The sequence below is a fragment of the Mirounga leonina genome, unplaced genomic scaffold, assembly GCF_011800145.1.
Source record: "Mirounga leonina isolate KUSES-001 unplaced genomic scaffold, KU_Mleo_1.0 Mir_366, whole genome shotgun sequence".
NCBI lineage: Eukaryota > Metazoa > Chordata > Mammalia > Carnivora > Phocidae > Mirounga > Mirounga leonina.
Genome location: NW_023270709.1, coordinates 7,221,592 through 7,232,283, shown reverse-complemented (window position 1 = coordinate 7,232,283; position 10,692 = coordinate 7,221,592). Strand labels below are relative to the sequence as shown.

The 10,692-nt window shown below is 50.5% G+C and overlaps 1 protein-coding gene across 3 annotated transcripts in view; it reads right to left on the bottom strand.

Moving 5' to 3' along the window:
• Nucleotides 1-296: 296 nt before the first annotated feature.
• CDYL (chromodomain Y like) overlaps nt 297-10,692 on the bottom strand; it is a 173,627-nt gene continuing 163,231 nt past the window's right edge. For 2 of the 3 annotated variants that reach the window (XM_035030769.1, XM_035030767.1), the window contains exons 6-7: nt 2,858-3,001; nt 297-1,951 (exon numbers count right to left, since the gene is read on the bottom strand). In XM_035030769.1, coding sequence (XP_034886660.1) covers nt 1,793-1,951; nt 2,858-3,001 — 303 coding nt within the window. In that variant the 3' untranslated portion in view covers nt 297-1,792. The remainder of the gene's footprint in view (nt 1,952-2,857; nt 3,002-10,692) is intronic. The other variant, XM_035030768.1, reaches the window with a different exon arrangement.

Here is a 10,692-nt window from a genome sequence, read left to right as displayed (position 1 = left end):
AGAAACAGGCAGAAGTAGGGAATGTATGTAGGAATATGCATCTCTGACAGAGCAGCGAGGAGGAGACAGACACAAAGTTCAGAAAAAAATGGCAGCCTGGGGGGGGGGGGAGTACAGGAGACGGGTCTTGGGAGGACAATACTTGTCATATTCCAGCTCCTCTCCAGGTACAGTCCCACAGGCTTACTTACTCTCTAAACTCTACAGAAGCTGTATGCCCACGGGCGTATCTCACGAAAAAGATTAAACGTCCCCTGAGAAACTTCAGGAGTGAAGAATGAGACGAACATTTCAAATGTGTTAAGAAATATTAGTTTTATTTAACCAGTTTTCACAGCTGAATATTTATTCTATAAAAACTTTACAGATTGTACAGTTTATTATATATAGTTCAAACTACTGAACGAAAAAGTAGGTCCCACAGATGCAAAAATACTGCACCAACCAATCCAAGGTAAAGGCAGATTTACACACTGTACAGCTCTCCACGTGGTCAGGAGGTGGTCGGTTCTAAGTATAAACTTCCAAACTGTACAAAAATAAGGTTTTGATTTTATTTCATTCTTCATACATTCAATATGATTGCAAGCTCAGAAGCCTAACTAATAATAGGCGTCTGTAATCAGGAATCAGTCCCCACTCCTGAAAGGAATGTGAATGTCTATTTACACAGGGCACTCTTGGACACCACACAGTACTCCGCATAGTGCGTAGACATGAAAGCAGAGACCAGGAACATTAAACATTGAATATAAGGTAGTTCTTTTTTTTTTCTTTTCTTAAAGGAGTTTCTGCATTTAATAGTGTGCCAAAAGAATTTTAACTTATTAAATAAAATATATTCTAAGTGAACCTAAAAATTACACTTTATAAACATAAAAATACTTTTTTTTTTGGTGTAATACATCAATCATATCTGCAAATAGAAAACCCAAACTGAATATAAAGTAGTATTTCTCACCCAGCAACAAGAAGCACTTATGTAGTTATTTTTTCAAAAGGGTCAGAAAAACTCTTTAAACTCCATTAAGACTAACTTATAACTTAGAAATTCATACTTAAGCTATTCAGTGATTCACTAATACTGCAAACAAGCTTTCTTCTGAAGAGACAGTGGTTTCTTCATGTTAACTGGGTAAGAACTGGACATACTAAAAAGGAAGAATCAATGGATTTTCCAGCATGAATCCTAAGTGTACTTTAGGGGTATGTTTGTCAGTGGGTTTTTCATCAGAAATACTTATCCTACAAGGTAAGTTTTCCTTTTGATTCAGGACATTTCATCTCTGAGGTATCTGTACCTTTTGAGACAGAGGCACATCTCAGATCTTTCTGTATCTCTAACTGGGGCAGGAGAGAGGAGGCTGGCTAATACCTCTTTAGATTCTTGTTCTAGAAGGAAAAAATCAGGAAAACAAACATTATTCCAGACCTTTCTGCCACCCAAAACCAGCAAAACACACTTCGTTTCTTTTTTTTATACAGTACTAGCTAAAGATAACAAAAATTAGAGCTTCAAAGAGCAGTCTGGAGCTCACCATTATACTCTTATACTTGTGTGTATATTAAGTATAAAATAATGACGTTCGGACAAAGGAGCTTTGTAGTTATTTATTTTAAAGTTACAGTACTTAAAAACTCCTTGATAATAAATAGCTTGGATGTCGCAAGTCCTGCTTCCAAGCGTGAGCTAAGAGTGAACTTGTTTCAGGCCGTGGGGATGGAGGAGGGCAACCTGGCGCGACAGATGTCCTGCTCTAGAATTCCAGTGTCACCAGCAAGCACCTGCCAATCAGAACTCATCGATCTTCCTCTGCAGGTACTTCAGCATGGAGTCCATCCCTTGCGCCGAGCCCCAGATCTTCTTCAGCACCTCACACTCCCTCTCGTTGGCCTGCTCCAGCTCCATCTTCATGTTACAGCGCACAAGGGCTTTTGATTCTTCCAGCACCTGGACCGGACAACGAGCAGTAAGTTAGCAAGGGTGCGCATCTGCAAGGACTGGCTCTATCTGTCCCCAAATTTACGGAGGCAGTTATCCATCGTGAGTAATTACCTGTTAAAATTAGGCTACCATTTTTTTTCATGATACACATCAGGCCCGAGATAGGGCTGTGGTATATCCACACCAGGTAGTGGGCAAATTCTCGACTTCTCAGCTGTTGAGCTGTTTCAGGAGCGCTGTGCTGCTTGCACCCTGGCCCTCCCCACCGAGACCAACCAGCCTGGGCCCCGTGCCCCTGCTGCAGGCCAGCGCGGCCCCGGTGCTGGGTATCGACCCTTGGGAGACTCCGTGAAAACTCTGCAAACACCTGCTGAGGGGATCTTCTAACCAAAATTTAATCTTACTCACAAGGGCTGTCATGTCAAAGGTAATCTAGATGGGAGTCACGTCAGTTAATATTCAGTAACATTTCATCTTCTAATTTGCTACATGCTATTCTGTTACCTGACTGAATATTATCCAGCACATTTATCAAAAAGAAGCTTACATCCACTGTGGGGGGCGTGGGGGGGGGGGCATGGGAAGCAAACATGATTATAGGAAAGAGCTTTGGAACCAGGAAAGAACCATATAGATGGTGTTTGGAGAGTTTTGTAGGACATTCTGAGGTTCCTACATTTCTGAAATGCATTCCTTTCATTCTTAGGCCTCTGCAACCGGGAGGACAAGGTGAGCCCATCTGGAGCAGTGGAACCAATTTTAGCTCCAGTGGCATTTCACATGCAGGCAGCCATGCAGGGAGGAGAGGCAGAGGACTCCGAAAACACCGCTACATGGGCGAGCTCTCTGGAGGAAAGGTCATAGGGGAAAAAAAAAAAAGGTAACATATGTAAGAGAATGAATTCCACCTACAACTGGATTACAGGAGGCAAGCTCCTTGATGCGAACCATGACTTCTTGGGTGAAGGTCCCAGGCCAAAACACCTGGGAGACCAGGCCTTTGCCGCACGCCTCCTGGGCCGTCAGTTTCCGTCCACTGAGCAACATTTCATTTGCCTGAAAGGAAGAAGAGTTGAAACTGGTATGAGATGTGAGGGGGAGGCAGGCAGAAAAGACCCAACCCAAAAATTCATCTAAAAAAATTCAAACTGAGGACAGGTGTGTGAACGTGCGGGCCCCGCTGGGGACTCGCTGTGCTTCCTCCAGGGTTCCAGCTAAAGTGCACTGTTCTGGAGCCTGTGCATGGAGAAGCAATCCAACGAGGCACAATCAACTACGCAGAGAAGTAACATACTGACTGGGAATTAAAAAAAATAGAAAAAAAAAAAAGGCTTATTGTATGATGTAATACAGAATCACGTGGGCACAACCAAGAAATCTCACTTAGAGAAGGTCTACTTGTTGTGAGCTTGAAGTTCCTGGCATGTCCCTCTCCAGTTGCCTCCTCCTTCCCAGTGGCAGCCGTTCCCACATGTGAAGTCACTCAATACACAGAACAGTATCCTGAGGCATAAGCGAAGCTAGAAAATTCGTAGTTTTCGGGATCGAAATCAGTCACAGAACTACTACTCAAGATTTTCTGTATCTGAGAGGCCAATGGTGATTTCTTCTCAATACACACAGACAATGTTCTAAGGGCAGTGAATGTTTCTGCTCGAGTTTATCTTTTTTTTTTTAGATTTTATTTATTTATTTATTTGAGAGAGAGAGAGCAGGAGAGGGGGGAGGGTCTGAGGGAGAAGCAGACTCCCTGCCGAGCAGGGAGCCTGATGCGGGACTCGATCCCGGAACTCCAGGATCGTGACCTGAGCCGAAGGCAGTCGCTTAACCAACTGAGCCACCCAGGCGCCCCTCTGCTTGAGTTTATCTTAGAAGGCCACATTTTACCACTCGGACATTAAAGTAAGCAACTATTCAGGACCTGAATGCACCCAAAATGACCACTACTGTAGTCTCCTTAGAAGGGTCTGACTATAGTTACTTCAAATGACTCAATGAAGGAAATGAACACTTATCTTTGTTAAAGAGAAGGTATATTATGTACCTGTATGTGTATGTATACATACAAAATTGACTTTGTTTTGGATTCTGTATCACTTAAGGTCTCAACACAATGTGCATGGAGTTTAGCTCATTCAAATCACAGGCTCACAGATATCAAAATAGGGAGAAAATCTAGTTGACAAGGAAACTTCGTGCTGTTCCGACGTGACAATTTTCTGCAAGCAGTTTATCTTGCACTGCTAAGCTTCCCAAAGACTCTGGTGGTCACGACAAAAACTTGACCATAATCTACTGTGACTCAGGTAAAGCATACTCTTGGGAGGTGACCTTCCTCCCAAGGTAAACTAGGTAAAGAGGTAAACTATTGTTAAGAAAATTCTCCTGTAAATGCATCGAGACATTTGCTGCATGTGAACACACAGCGTGGACGACACCCAAATAAAAAGAGCTGGCAAAGGAAATGTCTGGCTGACTCACTACCCTTTCAACACAGGCAGAGGATGGAAAACAGGGTGGAGAGCTGGGTCCCCACAAGAAGGACTAAAGTCCTTCACACTCATGACTTATTTTGGCGCCAGCGTGGACCTGTTATTTGTGCCAAGTCTTGGACAAAGTCACGGATGTTTGAAGAGTTTGGAGATGTTCTATTTGAAAACCCCTGTACTGAACATCCTCTTCTTGGTGAAAAGAAGGTCTGAAATAAACAATGCATTTAGAAGCCTGACTTCACCTTACTATTAGCTGTTAAGATAGTTCTTTAGAAGACCGGTCCAAACGCAATGAGAAAGGGTGAGAGGAGTGCTGACAGAAGGACTTGGTGGGAAGTGCTCTACGGTTTTCCTACTTCGTGCTTCTCTCACTCTCAACACACAGTGAAGACCATACCACAACTACATCACTTAAGTGAAGTGTGACATATGTTTTCAAGACCAGCCTGAACCACAGGGCCTGAGCTCGGGGCGTGGATGCGAACACATGCCAGTAAACAGTGGGCCGTGGGGGAGAGCAGTGCCCCTCTCCAGTCCCTCTGTGGGCCTGTCCCCCCACCCTGTCACTTCTCTGAATATTACTTGTTGCCCTCTGGAGGTAGAGCAGAACCCTACCACTGTTCTCTTCCTCCCTTCTCCCTTTCCTTGATTCCCACGCGCCTCTGCTAGCCAACTGGGCCATCAGAACAGTCTCCCGCCAGGCGGTGAGCTGCCATTGCCACCATGTCCTCCTTTCGGAGCCGGGCTAACTCCGTGGTTATAGTCCCTGGAGAGTCTTTCCCTACTTAGTCTTCTCTATTCCTGATGGCTGGACATGCAAGACAACAAAGGGTATTTCTGACTTCACCCAAGAGCACAAAAGTGGGACTGACTCGAGGTTGTTAATACTCATGTAAGTACAGGCAGTGAGTTGGTTTAAATTACAGTCAACAAATGATACCATAAGATTAGTAAGATTAAATACACTCAGTCTGAATGAGCATGTTCCCATATGCTCCATTTCCAGCAGTTTTAACATGAGAGGTTTCTAACTTCTACCCAAGAAACAGATTTGCAAAAATACGGTCACTGGAAATTTATTGGCTGCCATTTTGTTCCAAGATGGACAACTGTTTTTTAAAAAAGTTATAGTGTAACTACCCAGACAAGTGAGAAATGCCACAGGAAAGTAGAGTTTCCTTTTCTTTCAGCCCAAAAGACCACATTAAGAGGTGTGGTGAGGAAACCTGACCAGCTTGGGTGGGAGGGGTTGGAGAGTTTTTTTTTCTTTTTTTTAAAAGATTTGTCCGAGAAAGCGAGAGAGAGTGAGCGAGCGTGTGGACACAAGCTGGGGGGGGTGGGGGGGGTGGGGAGGGAGAAGCAGGCTCCCTGCTGAGCAAGGAGCCCGATGTGGGACTTTACCCCGGGCTCAGGATCTGAGCAGAAGGCAGATGCTTAACCAGCTGAGCCACCCAGGTGCCCCGGGGTTGGGGAGTCTGAACCTCATGGAGGCAGCGGTTCTGCCACTTTACTCCCTTCGGTCAGGCTCTCAACTCCCCAGAGTGGCAGCCCCTCCGGTAAACTCGGGGTGAGGCCATCAGCCATTGACTGGGCTGCTCTCCAGCATCGCACCATCCGGAACGAGAGCCGCCAGCTTTCTCAGTGGGAGCCCGTGTTCACCAGCTTCGCATTCTCCTCAGTGAGGCTCTGCCGGGCGTCTGTCACAGCCCTGGAGCCATGGGACCGGGACCGTGCAGCGCCGGGCACGCCCTGAATATTCACTGGGGACAAGGAGGGCTAAGCTGTAGAAGATACCGTCTGACACTAACTTGCACATCTTGTGACTACAGCTTCACTCCAAAGGGGCTTTGGCAGCTTGCTCCTTTTATCCTGGGAACAGGATCCTTCCTGGCCTTCTTGCAGACTTGTGCACAAACCCTGGGTGGAAAGCCCATCCTGTTGCAGCCTTGCCTCAGCCTGCTGGAAGCTCACCAAGGGGACTTGGCATCTGGGGGGTCACTTCCAAGGAGCACTGTCACACCATGCCTCACCCCTGCAGCATTTACTTACTTTCTGCAGACAGGTTTTAGTCAAACGCTCTGCACTTAACTGTCTGCTCTTGCTTCAGGGCAGGGTTTCTCAGCCTGCCGACATTCTGGTCCAGACGGCTCCGCGCTGAGGAGGCTGTCCTGTGATTTGCGGGACGCCGAGCAGCACCCAGCTCCACCTCCGCTGTGACCGTCAAGTCTCTAGACGCTGCAGCGTGTGCCCACGGGGAGGGGGGAGACAGGACCCAGCACCCCGGGGGAGAATCACGAGTGGCACCGGGAGATCACAAGGAGAAGCAAAAAGTAATGTGTTTTCAAGACATGTCCAGTGAGGGAAAATGCACCCGCTGGACGAGCAGCCATTCATTTCGTCACGGCTTCCCGCGCTTTATGGTGCTGAATGCAATGGGCTCAAAGCATTCCACCTCTTAGAAGCTGTTGGCCCAAGGACTCCAATTTCAGAATGTCTTTGCCCAGAATGTGTTTAAATGTCAGGTTTAGGATTTCCCCCAATCTGCTCTTCCTGTGTATCTGCATCAACATCAGACACCTCCTTGGATCATGCAGTTCTTTCAGTCTCCCCTACGGTAATGACTCAGGATGCACGTAGAAGGCTTTTACCCGTGGCAAGGAGTCTTCACTCCCAGAACAGGCAGTAGCTGTTAGGAAACAATCTGTTTTACAGTAATAACTCAAAACGAACTTAAAGTAATTTTCCCGAAAACAACTCTACCACCAGAACTAGGTAGTAGTAACTGTTGGGTGGGTGCAGTGTGGTGAAAAGAAGACAAATGACCCAGACGGGGCCCACCTCTTCATCCGTGAGACATGGAGCACCACCCTGGGGTGGACACAGACGTGCTGCCCGAACGCCTCGGCCCAGAAACACTTGCTGCCCCGCTGCCAGGAGTGCTGTTCGCAGGGGCCTTCTGGGAGAGCTCCTCGGCACGGCCAACCCCGCAGATGAGGCTCTGAAGGCCGTGCGGCCCCCGGAAGAGCGGGGGCTCCCTGTGAGGAGTTCTGCCAGGAAGGTACACGGTTCACCCGTGCCCTCTGCCCAATCCTGCCTCCTCCCTGCCCTGCCACAGAGGCGGACCCTGTGTCCTGCTTGCCCAAATCCATCTCAGCCTCTGCTTCCAGAAAAACTACCTTGTCACGGGTGGGAATGGGAGAGAAAGCGGTGATGATAGGGCTTTGGGAGCAAGATCGCTCCCTGGCTGGCCTGCAAAGAGCACCCCTCACGGACTGGTGGAGCACCCAGAGCTCCCGGCCCTGGCGGTGGTTCGAGTGTGAAAATCCTCACATGAGGGCACAGTACCTGCTCTTTGCCACTGACGCAAGCAGAGGGGCTCCCGGGTAGCAAGAAGGCAGAGAAAGCGCAGATCCAGACCCAGGACTTACTAGTCTGAGTGGCCCAGCTCCAGACAAGATGAGTCACCCACTAGGGAGGACCCGTTGGGCTTGGTGGGGAGAGGAGGAAGGAGGAGACCCTTAAACCTGGAATAGGGACTCCAGGTGGACACCCCAAAGTTGAACCCCAGATTCCTCTGACCCCTCTGTCCCCAACAGGAACAAGTGTTGCCGTCTTGCCTAGAGACAATGCAGAGGTCTCTCTCCGCAAGACGGCATCGCTTCCCTCAAGTCCTGCCGACCTCCTCTCCTGGCCCCTAGGCCTGTAACTCGCTTCCTCCCTCCAAGGAGCTGCAAGACGACACAGGGAGCTGAATTCTAAGGGTGCCTGACTTGGAGCCAGAACACAAAGCTGGACAGGGGAGTTTGCTGATTTGGGAGCTCTCCTGAGATACAAAATGGAACTCCCTGGCAAGTGCCCCAGCAGATGGCGTGACCTGGCTACTGGGATGGTTTCTAGAAGCATGGAGGGGGTGGTGGCCAGGCTGAGTGGAGCCGAAATGTCAGAGCCACCAGGCCTGACTGTGCAGTGGGTGGGACAAGAGGCCTCCAGGAGCTTGGGGCACATGCCAGAGAGAGGACCACAATGCAGGCCTCCGGGGTTCCAGAGCGAGGCCGCGCTTTTCACAGCAGAGAAGAATGTGCCTCTTAAAAACAATTCTGGAGTGTTTACTGAACCCTGGCGGAGGCAGAACACCTAGCCACGGGACACCAAATGACCACACGCTGGAAATGTCCCCCAGGAGCGGAGTCCCATCAGGCCTGCTAGGTGTAAGGCGAGCCGTAAGGTGCAGCGCTGGGATCAGGCACAGACAGCAGACAGCACAGGGGAGCCGCATGGGGGGCCCAGACCCCACGTCACCCACCACTGCTGCACCAGAGCCCTGCCTCAGCTCACACTGCCGGCCACATGGGGGAGTCCTGATGAGCGAGCTTGGGGTGTGGGTGGGCTGGCTCCATTTTCGGGTGTGCAGACTGAAACACAGCCGACAAGTGCCCGGGAGCCTCCCCCGAAGGGAAACACTCCCTGACAGGGGATGTGCCTTGTCCACCACCTGCTGTGGAAGGAGAGGTGGCTCAAGGTGAGAACACGCAGTGACCCAAACCAGGGCCTGGCTGGCTGGTCAGGGGCCCGGAAGGTTGGGGACAAGGGGTCTGGCATGTCAATGGCCGGGAAAGTGTGTACATGGCTGGCTGACATCAGTGTCCAGCAGGGAGCGTGCACCACAGAGAGGAACCGAACAGCTCTGGGAGACCAGCGGGGTCGCCGGCTGCCCCGGTGCCAGCACAAGAGACAGGTGGATGGAGTGGCTGTGGGATGTGTGGGACATGCAGCTCAAGGGCACGGACTCTGACTCATTGAGGCTGATTCAGTTACTGTCACTGCAGAACATCCAGCCTCCAGCAAGACACTAATGCCGAGCCACCTGCTTGGCAACACTCCTGAGACCAGCTGGTCGGCCGCTTGGTGGCTGGTTGACTGTTGTCACAGGAATAGATGCTCACTCTGGTCTGGGTTTGTTTTCCTGCCTGAGGTCCTCACGAGCACCACTCTCTGAGGCTCAAAACGTGCCCGGTCTGCAGGCATAGGGTGTGCCATGCCAGATGCCCCTCACAGCAAAGGGGCTGGGGGGAGTGGGCCCATGACCATGGGTCCTCTGACCCTGTCCTATTCGACCACTTTTGATGGAGCGCTGGGACGGCCCGAGTGCAGGCGGAGTACCAGCCTGGACGTGGCACCCCCTTCTGAGTACAGTGTATGTAGTGCATCAAAGACCTTGATACGGTACCACGTCCCCGGCAGAAAGAACACTCGGGACTGGGAAATGAGGGGAGGGAAGGGGCATGGCTGCATCTGCCCCTGGCCCTGCTCCCCACCAATGGTCTGAGGGCCGTTTGCCTCCTGCTTTTAAAACAGGGCTCTGCTGGTCCCTGAGGGAGCATGCTTGGCCAACGGATGCAGCGAGAGTCCCATGAGCGTGGCTATGAATACTACTACTGGGGCACCTGGGGTCCCGCCCGGCCGCAGCCACCAACGCACAAGTGCAGTAACTCCGGGGTGGGGGGAGCAGCGTCCCACCACAGGAGGGTCGCTGAGGCCAGCGGAGGCGGCAGCCGTGGGTGGGACTGGAACAGGAAGGGAGAAGACGAGGATGGGGTGGCTCTGAGACCAGATGGGGCAATGGGGGCTGTGTGGGCCCAGTAGACTCCTTCCTCTTTCAACCTTGTTTCGGGAATAAGTTTAGACTTATGGGAAGATTATAAAAGCAGTAGAGAGATAATAAACCCTTTACCGAGCCCTCTCCGTTAACATCTTCTACGACATCTTACAATGATCAAAACTGGACAACTACCATCAACACAGTTATTATGAGTCAAACCATAGACTGTCTGCAAAGTTGGCGATTTTTCCGAGGAAAGTCCTTCCTCTGACCCCGAACCGCGTCTGAGATCCCTGCATCTGCATGGGGCTGTCAGGCCCCTCTGTCCCCTCCAGTGTGGGGCGGCGCCTAGGTCTCCCGGTGAGTTCTCCGACCGCCGTGGCCCTTTGGCAGGGCCCTGCGTGGCACCTGCAGACTGTGCCGCAGTCCGGGCTCGTCTGGTGCTCTCTCCAGACCCGACAGAGGTGATGCCCACAGGGCAGGACTCTGGTGGAGCGACGCCATGTCATTCTCGCTGCAGCAGGTCGGGGGCCAACGACGGGTCTTATTTTTGGGGACTCTGACCACTCAGCAAGGTGACGCCTACCAGTCTTCTCTACTGTAAAGTTAACTATTCTTCCCACCATAAATAATGAGAGGATGCAAAACATCCACTT